At 23.9% G+C, this 19,020-nt stretch overlaps 3 protein-coding genes across 3 annotated transcripts; 2 read left to right on the top strand and 1 right to left on the bottom strand.

The window, feature by feature from the left end:
- Positions 1-3: 3 nt before the first annotated feature.
- Positions 4-1,689, bottom strand: LOC128965181 (uncharacterized). Its single transcript, XM_054311834.1, has 2 exons — positions 1,678-1,689; positions 4-1,278 (listed from the first exon to the last, which is right to left on the bottom strand). Exons 1-2 carry the CDS (start codon positions 1,687-1,689, stop codon positions 4-6), a joined length of 1,287 nt encoding a protein of 428 aa, XP_054167809.1.
- Positions 1,690-7,416: 5,727 nt separating this feature from the next.
- LOC128965180 (lysoplasmalogenase-like) lies at positions 7,417-8,746 on the top strand. Its single transcript, XM_054311833.1, has 2 exons — positions 7,417-7,852; positions 8,340-8,746. Exons 1-2 carry the CDS (start codon positions 7,417-7,419, stop codon positions 8,744-8,746), a joined length of 843 nt encoding a protein of 280 aa, XP_054167808.1.
- Positions 8,747-10,003: 1,257 nt separating this feature from the next.
- LOC128965179 (uncharacterized) lies at positions 10,004-13,216 on the top strand. Its single transcript, XM_054311832.1, has 3 exons — positions 10,004-10,337; positions 10,732-11,061; positions 13,206-13,216. Exons 1-3 carry the CDS (start codon positions 10,187-10,189, stop codon positions 13,214-13,216), a joined length of 492 nt encoding a protein of 163 aa, XP_054167807.1. The 5' UTR covers positions 10,004-10,186.
- The last annotated feature ends 5,804 nt before the right edge of the window (positions 13,217-19,020 follow it).

Below are 19,020 nucleotides of genomic sequence, written 5' to 3'. Positions count from 1 at the left end.
TACCTAAGCTCTAGCTCTATAACCTTTACCGCCAGCACCGCCACCACCACCGGTGCCGCCTATTTTGCTTTGCGATACAAATCCTGTTCCGCCACTACCGCCAAAACTACCGCCGCCGCCACTACTGCCGCCACCATAACCGCCTCCTCCTCCTCCATGTCCACCACCACCACCACTACTAAAACCTCCGCCACCGCTGCTGAAACCTCCACCACCACCTCCTATACTACCACCAGTGCTGAACCCACTGCCGCCTCCATAACTACCTCCTCCTCCTCCTCCGCCACCTTTACTACCAGAGCCAGAGCTACTAAAACCACCGGTAAAACCGCCGCCTCCTGAGCTGAAACCACTGCCACCGTAACCGCCGCCACCACCACCTGATGATACGCCTCCTTTAATACCGCTACCGAAGCTACCGCCGCCACCAATAGCACCGCCACCAAAGCTGCCGCCGCCACCAATAACACTACTGCCGTGACCGCCGCCGCCGCCACCTTTGATACCGGTTTGCTGGACATGTTGTTGTTGTTGTTGTTGTCGACCCTCACCTCTGGCCACTATCGTATGTATCTCTTCCTGAACCGGCCTAATCTCCTGAACAATACGTCTGAACGGTGTAATCACTTCCCGTACCTCTTGGATGATCGGTTTGTTTACTTCGTGTACCAATCGGGTCGGTTCGTCCTCCGATTGGGTATGTTCTGTCTCACCGCCGCCGCCGCCCGTATGCGACTGCGATACCTGTATACTCGATGATCGGGAGTTAAACTTCAATATCAGTGGCAATTCGCCCGAATCTATTTCGATGACTTGCGGTTGGCCAACATCGTCCTGTACGGGTACGGGTATTGTCGATATCCGATGTGTCCGATGGACGGCTATGTTGATGGGTCCGCTACCAGTGTGAGCCTGTCCCTGACCCTCGAAGCTACCGCCACCGCCCATAAAATTAAAACCACCGCCACCACCTCCTTTCATACCGCCGCCGCCCATATGACCACCAAACGAGCCCATACTGAACCCACCACCGCCGCCACCGCCATAACCGCCACCTGAGCTCATAAAACCTCCTCCGCCGCCACCTTTACCGCCGCCACCACCATATCCTCCGTGACCGCCGCCTCCGGAGCTAATAAAACCGCCACCACTTGAACCGCCGCCACCTGAGCTAATAAAACCGCCTCCTCCACCCTTAATACCCCCTCCGCCACCATAACCACCGCCTCCTCCACCGGCGTTCACATATAATATTGATGTAAATACTAATAACGTTGACTATTATTGAATGTAAAATTTAAAAATAAATATTATTATTATTTAAAAAAATAAAAATCAAATAGTTTTATATAACAAATTAAAAATAAATTGAAACAAATAAATCAAATAGTATTATAAAAATTATAACATAAAATCAATTACTAAACTTTAAACATATTTTTAGTTGACTTTATAATACAAACAAACAAAAATTATAATCAAATATTTATTGACTAAATATCCAAAAAAAATATTGTATAAAATCACACAATTTATCAAATAATAAGTTGTTTATTGACTTTTTTTATTAAAATATAATATTATTATTTTTTTTGCACAAATCTATCGATAAATCCTTTTATTTATTTTTTTGGTAGTAATAGTTAGTGTAGTAAAAAACAGTCAATTGCTGACTACCAGGTCTATCATCATATCATCACTGACTTTATATACCTATTATTTATGTCATATATGTTAATACCAAACAAAAAATTAAAAAAAAATTTTTTTTGGATGTACCCATTGAATCACGTATTTGGTCAACAAATAATAATAATAATAATAATAATAATAATAATCAATAGTATTAGTAGAATAATATTATACAACAACAACAAAAAAAAATCAAAAGTTTATATGAATTTTTTTGTTTATTACTATTATTGTTAAAAACTAATAGAAAATGTATTATTTTATATATATATATATATATTATAATCTAAAAGTCAATACTAGTTTTTTTTTGTTGATGTTGTGTTGATATATGCATGAAATTGAAAGTAAAAGTTAGAGAGAAAGAGAGAGAGAGAGAGAGAGAGAGAGAGAGAGAGAGAGAGAGAGAGAGGAGAGACCTAACAAACTAATAGATAGCCTCAAGTCATATACAAAAAAAAAATTATAATAATTTGTTATTTTTATTGTTTAGTTATATTTTACTGTTAGATATTACTGACACATACTGTACTACTAATACATACCGTTTTTTTTGGTTATTTTTTTTCTCTCATAAATATATATTAATTTTATCCTCTTTTTTTTGCTTGTTTTCAATAATACCGGTGTCTATGTGTTATAATAATAATAATAATAATAATTTTTTTTTTATTATTATCATTACAATGATATGATAATAATAATAATAATACTAATACTAATACTAAGTATTTTGGAAAAATGAGTTTTTATGTTAACAATAATAATAATAATGAAAAAATCCGATCTATTGATAACTAATTCAAATATACATTATATATATATATAAATTAATTTTTTTATTATCATTTAATTTTTTTCATTCAATTTGTTTGTTTGTCTGCTAAAATAATTATAATAAATTATATTAGTATTATATTATTTCCTCAATAATAATAATAATACTTAATAAAAATTGATGTTACAAATATCATATATACTTAATATATATATATATGGTTATATGATTACCATTAATAATTGTAATAATAATAAAAAACTAAAACACATTACAAATCATAATCCATATGACATTAACTATTAATATATATAAATATATATACTGTATATATATATATATATCGTTTTATAAGTATATAAATCATTTAATATATATATATATATATTATACTGATATATATAGTTTTGTTTTTTTGTTATAGTATTTTGCATACAATATATAAAAAACAAAATTATGATTATTAGAGGATTTAGTTATATATTATATATATATATATATATATTTAAATGATTTTCTGGTTATATTTTAAATAATTGCATATTTTATATGCTAGTATTGTATTATCATATATATATTATATAATACTACTTAATATTATTATTGTATGTATTTTTTTTATTTGAAAAAAAACATTAAATTTAATGGTTTAGATTTGTGTGTGTGTGTATGTAATAAAAATTTTGTTTGTTTGAAATAATAGTAGAAATATCCATAAAATTATTTATTATTATTATTTTTTTTATTGTTGTATCTTATTGTTGTATTAAGAAAAATATATAAATTAGATGTTAAAATAAAAATTGATTTTTTTACAATAGTTTATCAAATATTTAAAAAAATATGTTTTGTGTGTGTATTGATTTATATTTATATTTTTTTACAAAAAAAAATAATAAAATATAAAATAATTAATCATTTAATCTTTCATATCCTATATGAGATTAACATACATATAATAATATTTAAAAAATTATTTATATATTAATATATTGATAGTCATAGTGATAAATATATGTTTTTATTGATAGATTTTTTATATACTATATTTTAATTATTATTAATTATCAATTTTGTATAAATACTTTTATTTTCTACTATAATAATAATTTTAAATAATATGTTATTATAAAAATTATAATAAATCGTTTTCTGGTTTTTTAAAAATTTTTAGATTAAAATAAATTATTTAATTAATCTAATAATTTTTATTTAATATTATTTATAATACAGAAATATTTGTTTGAAAATAAATTTATATAATTTAAATTATCTAATATAAATTATATAAATGAAAATAAAAAAATAATATTAAAATATGCTTTATTTTACATCAATCAATTTTTAACAATAACAAAAAAATGTTATTAGTTATTAATTTTATATATATATATATATTATTTTCATTGTTATTGCTGATTATAGAGTATATATATATATATATAATATATATAATATTATTTATTAGCATATAAAGTAGTTTTATGATAATAAAATATTTATTATAAAATATATTTAAATGTCAATAATAAAAATAATAATAACTAAAATTTTTTAAAAAATTATATATATATATATATATATATATATACTCTATAAGCAAACATAATTGAAAATATTATTTTTGTTGTTATATTTAATACAATAGATTTTATTTTCATTAGATTTATTGTATAACTAATTGCAATGAATATAAAATACCAGTATTTCCTTAACTCTCTCTCTCTCTCTCTCTCTCTCTCTCTCTCTCTCTCTCTCTCTGTCTCTCTCTTTCTCATTCACTTTCAATCACTTTCAAGACTATAGACAGGAATTCCTAGTTTTTTCATAAAAAAATTTTTATAAAAATTTTTCTCAGATTATAATAATAATAAAAAAATAAAAATAAAAATAAAAAAGTGTATAAATTAAAGATGATATAAACTAAACTGTTTTATTTAAAATTATTATTATTATAAATATATAGGTAATGTCTATAACAATAGATATTATATGCATTTATTTTATTTTATTTTAAAAAAATTTGATTTTATATAATAGATTTAACAATAATATACAGGTATTATCATATATATTCAATATATATATATTTATCAATTATTTTTATTTATTGTATAGTTTTATGTGTTATAAAAAAAATTTTTTGTAATAAAAATGCTAATATAAAATAAATTTATTGTTATATTGTTTTCAATTATTTTGATTTTATAAGCAATTTTTTTGTCAACAAAAAAATAATGTTTATGAATGAAAAATAATATTGATAATAATAATTTTTTATTTGATAATAATAAATGTTTTAACAATTTTTTTTATAAGATAATATTTTTTTTAAATTTATTTAAATATAGTAAAAAAAATAAATTTATTAACTAGATAAAATAATAGCATTGTTAACAATTTTTTTTTTTAATTATCATTTATTATTATATTTATATAATTTTTATACATATTTATATATATATAACTTATGTTTTAACAACTTTTTTTTATGTACTGTATATTTATATAATAATAATAAATACAATTATAAATATTAATTTAAAAACGTATTATAAGTTAAACATAACTATTATTATTATTATTATGATATTTATTTAATAATTTGTGACATTAACTAAATGCAATCATTAAAATAAAATTATTATAACTATTATTTTAAGTTTTAAAAAAATGTAATAAAATTTCAAACTTAAAAACTTATTAAATATTAATAAAGATTTATCATTATTTTATTTTTTATTTTTTGAATATTATTAAAACATTTTATGTTGACCTAAACAGTTAATAAATGACAAAAAAAATTATATTATAATAAAATAAAACAACAAAATACTAGTAATAAAATTCAAATTAATTTAATTTATTTAAACACAGTAATCATATTATATTTTTATTTTATATTATTACAGTATATACTGTATATATATGTATTATATTACCAGAAATATTTAATATGTAATATATTTTAATGACAATTTTATTTGTTTTTTTATTGTTAAGAAATTTTTTTTATATCACTAAACAATAGCTTAAATTATGTAAATAATAATTTTATTATAATAAACAAAAAATAATAATAATAATTTTTTTAATATAATAATTATGTCATTGTGTCATCACTTGTAATTGATTATACTGTATATAAATATATACAGTATATATTGTATTAATAATTTAAAATTAAAAAATATTATACAAATTGTATATTTGAAAAAAAATTTGTTTTAATAACTTATTTAATATAAAAAATAACTAATTTATTATTGTTTGTGTTGTAGTATATGAAAACTATTTGTAAACAAAATTTTTTTTTTGAAACATTATATGTTATATAAATTTATTGAAAAAATTATTATGCATTTAGTTAAGTGAATACACTATGTAATCAATTTTGATGATAAATTAATATTATTATTATTATTTATGTTAATTTTTAATTTAATCAATTAATTGTTAGTTATGCCCAAATCAATTGATTATGAATTTAATTATTATTATTATTATTATGATTACTATTCAATCATTTATTCATTCATTACAAAAACAATAGGAAAATAGTTGTCAAAATTAGTTGCATATTATAAATAAATTAGTTTTTTTGTGTCTAAATATTAATAGAAAAATATTATTAAATAATAATAAACTATTTAAAAAAAATGTTTGTTTTTTTTGAAAACAATTTTTTTGAATAATTTTTTTGTATAAATTTATAAAAAAATAAATACTTGTTTTATTTTGTGTGTATAATCTAAAAGTGCTAATGAATTACAATTTTCAAAAATTATTTATCGTATAAAATATTTTATATTATTTTTTCAACATAAAGATATTATTTTGTATAAACACTTAAAAACTTTTAACAAAAAATAATCAGTTATTGATTAAAAACATACACACACATAAACACACACACACACACATACATACATACATACATACATACATACATACATACATACATACATACACACACACATACATACATACATACATACATACATACATACATACATACATACATACATACATACATACATACATACATACATACATACATACATACATACATACATACATACATACATACATACATACATACATACATACATACATACATACATACATACATACATACATACATACATACATACATACATACATACATACATACATACATACATACATACATACATACATACATACATACATACATACATACATACATACATACATACATACATACATACATACATACATACATACATACATACATACATACATACATACATACACACACATACATATACACACATAAACACACATAAAAACATACACACATATATACAAACACACATATATACAAACACACACATACATACACATACACTTACACAGACATACACACACACACACACTTACACAGACATACACACACACACACACACACACACACTCACACACACATACATATACACACACACTATGATAAATAAAGTTAAAATGTTGTTATCTTATAACTAAATTGCTTATTAGTATTATTATTATAAACAATAATAATACTGTATTAATCAATGTTAGTAACATTTATAATAAATTGTTATATATGTGTATAAATCAATTATATTAAAATCAATGTTCATATTATATTTTATTTTATTAAAGAAAAAATGTCAAAAAACTAATATTATTTATTATATTGTATAGATAAACTAATAATACATAATACAGTAGCGTAATAATAATAAATAATAATAATAAAAAACAAAATAATTAATATGTGTTTTTGAATTTGTAATGTTATAAAAACTAAAAATTATTTATTTGAAAAAAAAACAAATTATAATTATATTCTAACAAAAATGTTAAACAAATATTAATTTCAATAATAATAATAATAATAATATAATAATTTTTTTATTGATTAATCAAATAATAATAATAATATGAAAAAAACATTACGTAATAGTCTCATAAAACTGGTCACACCATTCATACTACTGGTCGTCCTATGTTTCCAGTATACAGATGCTGGCGATGGCTACCTGTCCACAGCATTGCTAAAATTGTTACCAATTTTATGGCTAATATTATGTCTAAAAGTTAATAATATTAATATTATCAACAATAGTAAACATTACTATAACTATTACTATACAAAACGTATCGGTTGGGCACTTGTAGCCTCACTAGCAGGTGATTTATGTCTAGTATGGCCCGAAAACTACTGGTGCCTAACCAGTGGTATACTATGTTTTTCTGTTGGACACCTGTACTACATATGGGCACTCGGGTTCGAGCCTATGGGACTCCAAATTTTTTTGTCATATTTTCTACCCCTAATAGTTGCCAATGCAATTGTACTGTCATTTAGTTTAAAAGGTAAATATATTTTTAAATTTGTTTTTAATTAAATTATTTTATTTTTTTTGATAATTAAAAAAAAATCTGTAATAGAAATATAAAATTATATATTAATTTTTAAAACTATTAATAACTAAATAATTTTACTTTTTTTAAAAAAAGTTATTGATTATAAAAGTTATTATTTATATCTAAGATTTTTTTATTAAAATTATTATTTTAATTTTTAAATAACATTTTATATATGTTTATGGATTATAAATTAATTTAATTATTATTATTATTTATTAAAAAAAATTAATTTATATTTATTATTAAATATATGTTATTAATTTTATAGTTAAATATTTGAATTTAAATATTTCAATTAATTTATTTAAAAAATTATTATTTTAATATAATAATATTAATATTTTTATCTATTATTCAAATTAATTTCAAATTATTAATTAATTAATTTTAAAAATTAATTTATTTATTATATAAAATTATATATATAACCTAGGACCATTATTAATACTGGTGCTCGTCTATACACTGCTAATAATGACAATGTTATGGCGATCACTGGTCCTATACCAACACAATCGACTGCACCGACACCGACACCAATCCAATCATCTGATGGCCAGTTGTGTACTAACTGGTGCCCTATTGTTTACCCTATCCGATGCCTGCCTGAGCCTTGAACTATTTCAAGCACCCGATCTACTCACACCCCGTAACTATCGGCTAATTGTATTGACTACCTACTATCTGGCTCAGTTATTGTTTACCGTATCGACACTATTAGTTAGCCAAAGTGGTAATGGTGGTGGTGGTGGTAGTGGTAGTGGTGGACTAGTAGTATCTACCTATCCCAATCGGGTTATACCCAGATTATTTAATAAAAATAAAAATAAAAAATATTAGCTAGTTAATTTTCTTTTACTTTTTTTGTTTTTAAATTGTTAGTTAGATTTTTAAAAAATATTTAAATTAAATCATTTAAAAAATATTTAAATAAAATGTATTTTAAAAAATATTTAAATTAAATGTTTAAAAAAAATATTTAAATAAAATGTATTTAAAAAAAATATTTTTAGTTAAAAATAATTTTATTATCATTTATTATTATTATTATTATATACCTTATATTTTTTCCAAACTAAAACATATTATTAGTTATACATTATTTATTAATTTAATTTTTTTGAATAAAACTTTTTAAAAATTTAATGCATTTTATTTAATAGATAAAAATATTTGATTTGATTTTAAATTATAAAAATAAAAATAAACTAGATTAAATACATTTTAAAGTGCATTTTTAAATGTATTAAAAATATTATTTTATTTTATTTTTTAAATAATACATTAATATCTATATATATGAGTCATCGCAATAATAAAAATCACATATAAAATAAAATCAATGATATCTATAACTTATATATATTAGTTCAGTATTTATTGATAACAAAAATAAAAAATAAAAAAAAATAAAAATTTTATTATAAAAAAAAGTTTTCTATTAAAACATTATATGTACTGTATTTTAGATGTCATACCATTAGACTTTAAACTTGTGATATAATTTAATAATAATAATTAATAATTATTTTTAGTATTTTTTCATATTATTATTAGACAGCAATTTTCATAAAAATTTGTTTCAACAAAAAAAAATTAATAAAATCATATAATCATTTTCAATAATAATAATAATAAAATATATTATTTTTTTAGATCAAAGTATAAAAAAATAAATGTGTGTTTATATATAGTATAGTATAGACATTATAACTACATATATATATATATATATATATCAAATAATATATGTTTTTATTAATTATTGAAAATTAATATTTTTTTATAAATAATATTATTATTTAAGTCAATAATATTAATATTATTTTAAAATTATTTTTAAAAAATTGTTTTACAATAAATTATTTTTAATTATTATTCAAATAAAGTGATTATTTTTAACTATATATATATAARTTATGTTACAAATAAATACTATAATACCTTATTTGACATTTGTCTTAATCTACCTGTGCTTTACCAGTACTACTAGTAGTACAACAATATGGTCAGTCCTATTGAAATTAATGCCAACCCTATGGCTATTATATAGGGTCCGTCAAAAAGTTTATGCCTCAAAAAAATTGTCTAATAATATTAGTGATAGTGATACTGATAATAAACAATTAATTAGCAAGCTAAATCATTGTGAACGTATATACCAGGGTCTTAAAATGTCAATGATTGCCGATATTATATTAATACTATGGCCACCATCATCATCATCAATTGCAGCAGGTACCTGGCCAATTGCTATACAACTTAATCATACATACAATTATGTATCATGATTATGCCAGTGCATTGGGCTACCGGTGCCGTCAATATAATAACAATAATAATGATCAACACAACAAAACACCCGTACAATTGATATTTTCCTTACCGTTTGTATCAATCAAATCGATATTTTTCTACAACTATTTGAACGGTTAGTTGTTTAAAAAAAAATTATTAATAAAACAACAAATTTATTATACAATATATTATTATTATTATTATTATTATTATTATTATTATTATTAGTAGTAGTAGTAGTAGTAGTAGTAGTAGTAGTAATAATAATAATTTTATAAAAAATAAATTATGATTTTTATTTTTAGTATAAATAATTTTAAGAAAATATTTTATGAATTTTTTTTAGTATAAATAGTTTATTAGTATAAATATAATATTATATTTTAATATAAATAGTTTTATGAAAAAATAAATTATGATTTTTTTTAGTATAAATAGTTTATTCAAAAAAAATATGATTTTTATTTAATACTAATTAAATAAAATAAAATAATTTTTTGTTTTATTTATTAAACAAAAATTTAAAGGTATATTCATAGTCATAGTACCCGTCTATTTGCTATTCATTGGCGCCCTATTTTGGTCGGCCCTACAACTAGTCTACCGGCACTACTCCCGGGCCTCCCTGATCACACTATGGTCAACCCTAACATTTGTCCTGGCCAATTTGCTAATGCTAGTTCAACTATACCTATTAAATTGGTTCAATTGGTTTCCTGTGTATATCTATCGTTATCTGATACTAGTCCTACATAATTGGGCACAACTATTGATGGTCGTATCGATCGATGCCCGGGATGACCCTCGAAAACTACCAGTGCTAGTCCAGATGCTAATTCAATGGGCACCTGGTATTGGTAAGCTATTTCAATATATGGGTATTGTTTGGAAAAAAATTAGATCATTTAGAAAATTGATTGGACTTTAAATTTTTTGTTTCTAAAAAAAATTAAAACATTAAAAAAAATTTTTGTTTTTAGTATAAATATTAATAGTATTGTAAAATTTAAAAAATACAAAAATATAGTTTTTATGTTTTATAAATAAATTTTTTTATTGTTTTACTAAATAAATATTATGATTATACAGTAGTAATAAAATATATGTAACAATAAATAAAATTTTATTAAAGTTTTATTTATCAAAAATTTTTTTGTTTGCTGTAATTATAAATAGCAATATTATTAATATTATTATTTTTTGAAAAAAAATTATATATAATATAAATATTTTTTTAGTTAACAAAAATACACACAGTTTTTAAAAATACAGTTATCATAAAATTTTTTTAATAATAATTATATTTATTTAATATATAATATATTTTATATTATATAAAATAGATTTTAAATATAATTATTATGTTTGTATAAGTGGACAGTAAATATTTATAATAATAAATAAATAAATTTATCATTTATTTTTTGTTTAAAAATTTGTTATAAAATAATTATTATATTATTTTATACTTAAATTTAATTTATGTTTAGAAAATATTATTTATTTTTATATAATAAAAAATATTTGAATTATACAATATCTATATATACAATAATTTGATAATAATAAATAATTTTTTTTTGTAAAAATTCAATATTTAATTTATAATCAAAAAAAATTAATTAATTAAAATAGTATTTTTTATTTTAAATTGTTTTTCAAACAATTTAAATAACAACAACAACAATAATCAAAAAATTAATATCTTATAAATTTACGATTAGTATTATTATTATTACGATTATTATTATTATTATTATTTAAATTACGATTATAATGATGAAAACAATTATTATTGGAACCGCCCATAAACGACATACCAATATTTTGTTGGCGGCCACTGGCGCTGGTGGACGTACAGTTTGGGCCATCAATTTGGGTATTATTAAAAATGTTAGTGTTGTTGTTGTTGTTAGGCCTATAGCCTACCAGTGCTCCGCCACTACCCCCATACCCACCCACACCCCCACCCACACCATCGCCACCAATGCAACTGTTTTGTCGATGATATTGATGATTACGCAATAGCATCCTTATTAATGCCTTAATATAAAAACAAATAATAATATTAATATAATTTTTTGTCTATTTTTTAAAATTATTAAAAAAAAATTAAACAAATTTTTTGTTTCACAACTATAAAAAAAATGTAATAATAATAATAATAATAATATTCGTAAATAAGTCTCAATAACTATTTCACAATAAGTTTTTTTATTAACTAAATTATTTCAAAGAAAATATCAATAGATTTCTAGATAAATATATAAATATATATATATATAGTATCCTATTTTATATACATATTATTTTTTACAGTATTATTAATTACAATATATAACAACAACAAAAATATAATTGCACAACAATTATAATGATAAAATTTTTATTAGTATTATTAATTGAAAAAAAAATTAAATAAATAAATTAAAGTATATAATATTATATTGATATTAATTCAATTATTTATAGCCATATTTATAATATAATTTAATTATATAATAATAATAATAATAATAATAATAATAATAATAATAATAATAATAATAATAATAATAATAATAATAATAATAATAATAATAATAATAATAATAATAATAATAATAATAATAATAATAATAATAATAATAATAATAATAATAATAATAATAATAATAATAATAATAATAAATACCTCACGAAACTTGTTGTGCAAAAAACAATAGATATAGCAATTAAAACACGAACAATAAGCCAATAGATGTACTATTGATATACCAGTTGAGCCAATTAATTGATAAAGCTGAATTTAATAATAATAATAATAATAATTAAATTTGTAATTATTAAAAAAACATATAAATAAATAATTTATATATCAAAATAAAAATTTTAATAACAAACAGTAGTTATTATTATTATTATTATTATTATTATTTAATTAGTAATTAATAGAATATTGTTTTTGTTTTTTTTATTTATTTGATTTTATTTAGTAAATAAATTATTTGTTAATCTGTAGTTAATCTGTAGTTAATCTGTAGTTAATCTGTATATATAATTAATTTTTTTTGTTAACTATATTATATAATCTATTAGATTTAATTTAACGTATATTTATTTGTGTGTGTGTTTAAAAAATATTTATTTTATCATAAAAGTTATAAAAGTTTTTATTTATTAAGTTTAGAAATTATTTTGTTAGCAAAATAAAATATTTGTTGAAATTTATTGATATAAATAAATAAGTTAAATAAAAAAAAATTTAGTGTTTTATTATTAACAAATCATTTAATAATAAAAAATCAAATTAAATACTTAATACTTAGTAAATAATTGATACTTTTTTCAATATATATATAATAAATTACAGTACAGTCAAGTGTTTTTTATATACAATATATAAATAAAAATTTATATATAATTCACTAATAATATGTTGTCTTAACAAATATTGTGTGTATATACAGTACAGTACATACTGTATATACAGTATTATATACAGTATATGCTATTTATATATTTTAATAAAAAATGTTTTATAATGTTTAACAAATATAAAGTTTAATTAAACAATTTTTGGAGCATAAATTTATTGGTATTTTATTTTATTTTATATTTATTTATTTATTTGTCTAATATAATTAAGTTTACTTTGAGTTAGCTAATCAATATATATATACTGTATATATATATAAAATCTAAAAATAATTTTTTTTTGTATTTGTATCAATATATCTAAACATAATAGACTACATACTTATCTAAAGTATATATATATATATACATTACATTAGTATATGTGATGTTATGTAATGTATATCATGTAATGTATATCAATCAGTATATCTTATAATATAAATATCTAATAATAAGATCTTTACAAACAATATATATTGTAAGGGAAGTGGGGTTATCACGGGTATATTTTTACTTGTGAACACTCTATGAGTGTTCATCAACCCGTGATGTAAACCCTACTATTGCTTAAGACTAAGCCCTTACTGTGCCTTGTACGTACCAGCATTATCATCTCTATCGGTGTGTGGCTTAAGGAGCGAGCGGATCTCCTATCACTGGTTGTGTACAAAGCTATGTGTTGTTTTGTGTAGTATTTAGTCGACCGACTGTTTTAGTTTATGCTGTTCCTTGCATAAACTATCCGTATAATACTACCGTACGGATATCCAACTGATTGGTACAAAGTCTAGTTTAAGGTCTGTTTTGGTAAACATGTTTTCCTTGATATCTCCATAACCATTTGTCCTACTGATCTCCAACAAGTACCATTGACATCAGTACATAAAACCCGATTTCCAGTTCTCGATGACCTTGACCTTGTATAGGTGACCTTGACCTTGGAAATGTGACCTTGACCTTGGACGTGTGACCTTGACCTTGGACGTGTGACCTTGACCTTGGACGTGTGACCTTGACTTTTGACATGTGACCTTGACCTTGGACATGTGACCTTGACCTTGGACGTGTGACCTTGACTTTGAACATGTGACCTTGACCTTGGACATGTGACCTTGACCTAGGGTCAGTAGGCCAGTTGTAGGCCAGTTGTAGGCCAGTTGTAGGCCAGTTGTAGGCCAGTAGTAGACCAGTTGTAGGTCAGTTGTAGGCCAGTTGTAGGCCAGTTGTAGGCCAGTTGTAGGCCAGTTGTAGGCCAGTAGTAGACCAGTTGTAGGCCAGTTGTAGGCCAGTAGGTCAGTGTGACAGTAGACTAATGTGTCTAGTCACTTATTACTATATCTGAGCTAACCTATCATTGCGCTTACTTTTGCATACCATATAATAGGTTACCCAATAATAAGGTTTACTCAACGTCGTCACGTGTCAACACTAGTCTTTGGTCGGACCGGTCAGATCCTACCGTGTAGCGGACACAGTACCGGAGTTCCCCTCTAAATAGTATTCGCTTACGTAATTAGTGGTCGACTTCCATCGGCGCGGCGTTCGATAGCTGTCCATTATGTTAACTGTAGCCTGTAGAACCGTTGGGCCTGTAGTGAACCCATATGTGATCCATAATGTCATCCGCGACGTAATCCATGGTTTATTTCCATGACTCAATCCATAATTTTATCCATGATGTAATCGTGGTCAGCTTCCATCAGTATAACATCTATAATGTAATTCATGATGCAATCCAAGTCCACCAGCCGCGACGAGTAAGTAATAGACACAAAGTAATATGCAAATACTTTATTTCTTCTTAGAGTCAGTTATACACTGTAGCACTCCAAGAGAACTCTCGGGAGAGAACTCTCGAAAGAGATCTCCAAAGAGAACTCCGAAGAGAACTGATTTTGATGTCTGAGAGACACCACTATTTATACTAAAGTGTACGTGAGAAATAATTAGGTCGTATTGAGTCAGCTTTAATCCCTAGGCGTAAACTATTCACTTTTCTGTATAACATTTTAATACATTATTTTAACTGTGAAATATAGAGTAAAAATAAAATAAAACTTTGCTAAAATGTAGGAGTATACTATTCACTGTTTTGTATAACATTTCAAATCATTATTTTAATAGAGAAATACTAAGTAAAAATAAAATAAAACTTTACTTAAAAGTAGGTGTTTACTATTCACTTCTCTGTGTAACATTTCAATGCATTTTTAAAAGTGAATTCTAGAATTTAGTATTAAGCAAATATAATTATTTAAATAAAAATAAAACAGCGTTGTGTTAAATTCACTTTAGTAAATTTAAACACAAACAAAAATCACTTTTGTATTGAAATAATTATAGCATTAAAACACCAATCAGTATAGCATTGAAATGGCAGTGACTACCTATAACACTTCCACCCCTTCAAGTCTGCATCTGTCCTCAGATGCGTAATTAAGAAATTACGTCTGGTTCATAACTACCCCTCATGTACACAATAGTTTACAATTAATTTTTATCAACTAATTACAAATTTCAAAATTTCAAGCATTACATAAATAAATTTAAGCTATTTTATTTAATGACGTACATGCTGTCCGTTTGTTTGTTATCGTTGCCTCTTTCATTATTCATTTTATTTATAATTTCTAGTCAACATCTTCATACCCATTACCAACCAATATAATATTCGATTTCTTACTCAGCTTCGTATCGGTTTATTCATTTTATAATAAACCAACTATATTTGATAAATTCACCAATATCATCTTTCTTTTTCTTAATTATAATAAACTTGTTTTTCATTTGATTCCTTAAATTATCCTTCAATCAGTTTATAAAAGTGGACTATGTTGATAAATTATTTTGTAGTTGTCTTCGTATCGTTATTCATAATAAATTGACTCTATATTCGGTATTTAATACCAATTTCTTTCAATTGCGAATGTCTTGAAATAATATTGCAGTCATCTTCAAGTCAGTGATTATTAAATATTCACCAGTTTATTTTTCAGAATTTATTATAATTATAAAATCCTAATCCAATTATTTTACGAATTTTCAATTTTCAAATATCCATTAACATATATTCTTGGATTATTAAACTTCATTTTAGTTGCTTTAAATGGTTTAGCCAAATAACAGAAATCATCTGTAATACGATTTTGAATTAAGCGTTGGCTTCTTGTGCTTGATTCTTGACCCATATTTGCCAAAGGTGTCGTTTGGTTGACCATTATTATTTTTTATTATTTCTTAATAACATTTTTTAATTAACAACTAATGTTAACAATTATCTCTTTATCTCTATCTTTAAATTTAATTATTAAAAATCTAAATATAAATTTTACTAATGACGTTATAGTTTTAACAAATCAAATGGTTTAAATTGCGTACGATTATACATTTTAATAGGCCTATAAATGTTCTAATGTACGAATTCTTTAACTTATGATTCCTATAACAAATTCATTTATTAAAATCTTTTTTACTCATCTTATATAACTTAGAATTCTAAATAGTGATCACTTGTTTATTCCCATTATATCTCATTGAATTGCCTCTATCGGCGTTCTATTCATCTTAATGTACTGTAATTTCATTGCAAAGCACGTCGAGTGACATAATTAATTAATTTTCTTATTTATCATCATCATGGTTTCTAAGTCATGTGAAATCTATATCTCATTGAATTGCCTCTATCGGCGATCTTTTCTTCTTAATGTTTTGCTATTCCATTTTAAGTCTCGTCGATCGACACAATTATATTCATAATTGTCATCTTCAAGTTGTCAATGTCAAATTAAATTTAAGTCTCATTGAATTGCCTCTATCGGCGATCTATTCTTCTCAATTATTTGTAATTGCATTGTAAAACTCGTCGATCGACACAATTAAATTTTTTCTTAATTGTCATCTCAGTCGTGTACAAATTTGCCGCTTCTTAATCATGTATGGGCCTATCAATTGGTTCCATAAATAGGTACTAAGACCTTACTCCGAAGGATTGTGTAGAGACACCAAATCTACTCCTTGTGTGTAACATCGCGATGTCAGCGCTATAACGGGATTTATCATCGTTAAACGCATTCATTATTTTTCTTTGAACCAAATCTCTTCCATCCTCCAAATAATAATACCAAAAGCAAATACACGCGGACTTTATAAAAATACGTTTATTGGTACTAGTCTTCACATCCATATATCGATAAAATTGCGATGTACAGTTTCAAATTTTCTCCGCAAATTTATTTTACTGTTGATTATATGGTGTATGCAAATGGAGGATCTAAGATTTCTTATGAAATCTTCAATGAAGTATCTGACCAACTGTATTATCGTTATGGCGCCATATCACGTCAGAACTTCATCAACAAACCATTTTCTATAATAGGTTTGTACGCTTTCTCACTATGTCTTCATTTTTATAAATTAGGTCAATCAATTTTCATTTTTGAAATTCCATTTCGAAGCGACGGCCCAAATTATCTACTTCGATTATTTCAAATAAATTAATGGTATCAATCAGCTGCAGCATTTCTTCATTTAACTGACATGACTCAGTTATTTAATAACTTATGATTGACTACACAGTGAGTTCAAAACTTTTTAATTTTCCATGTCATAAAATCCTAATTGAGTTCCGGATTACTCATTGTCATGTTAATCTTTTAGGATTTGTCTTTTAAAATCTCTTAATAATCATGATTATCTTCTTCTATTAAATCTCGTCTGATGAAGCTTCTTTTATTTCTCTTTTGAATCCCATTCATTGTATTTTGAATGTTTTTTCGTGTTTTGCTACGCAAAGAATTGTAATACCTTTCTTTGTTAATGCTGTAAAATGTTTAGCTTTTTTGTTTAATGTTAGTTTTTCTTCACGTATCTTAGTATCTAATATGTCAGCAGATATTCATTATGGTTTTCATGTGTGCCAAAATCTGTTAAGTCGTATGAACCATTTCGATATGCCAGTAATCCCAAGTCACATCAAATGTTTTAAAATAACGAGCACCTTAAGGCGGTCTAACACTTCAGTGATTCGTTATCCGCAATTTGTCATCTATAGCAATATCGTTGTCTTCTATAATTTATGCTTAATTATTCTCCACCGTCTTTCTTTGATACCATAATAACCAGGAAAGCATACTGGCTATTCTTAATTTTACGTTCTTTGCCTTCTCTCGAATCATTTTTACAATCACGTCGTATTCATTTTAATGTCGTCGGTAAGGACTGAGTCAAATTGCGAAACCGTAATAATCTTGTGCTTAACAATTAGAATTCTTCAAATGTCTGTGTCGTGCTGTGTGAAAACACGTCTATGTTTACATAATGCGAGCGGTAACGTTACGACTGCTGAAGTTTACAGTTAAACCAAGTCGTATACCAACATCAAGTCCAAATAAGAGCAGGTCCAAATTAACTAGTACGGG

Source organism: Oppia nitens, unplaced genomic scaffold (assembly GCF_028296485.1).
Source record: "Oppia nitens isolate AA-2021 unplaced genomic scaffold, nextdenovo-longstitch-racon4-pilon3 scaffold16_pilon_pilon_pilon, whole genome shotgun sequence".
In the NCBI taxonomy this organism is placed as follows: domain Eukaryota; kingdom Metazoa; phylum Arthropoda; class Arachnida; order Sarcoptiformes; family Oppiidae; genus Oppia; species Oppia nitens.
This window is presented reverse-complemented; position numbering and strand designations above follow the sequence as displayed.

What these genes read in the sequence shown, in the direction of transcription:
- LOC128965180 (XM_054311833.1), top strand. Translation starts at nt 7,417, where the DNA reads ATGAAAAAAACATTACGTAATAGTCTCATAAAACTGGTCACACCATTC. An exon ending in ACTGTCATTTAGTTTAAAAG is followed by an intron (nt 7,853 to 8,339) that starts GTAAATATATTT and finishes TATATAACCTAG; the next exon opens with GACCATTATTAATACTGGTG.
- LOC128965179 (XM_054311832.1), top strand. Translation starts at nt 10,187, where the DNA reads ATGTATCATGATTATGCCAGTGCATTGGGCTACCGGTGCCGTCAATAT. An exon ending in TTTCTACAACTATTTGAACG is followed by an intron (nt 10,338 to 10,731) that starts GTTAGTTGTTTA and finishes AAAAATTTAAAG; the next exon opens with GTATATTCATAGTCATAGTA.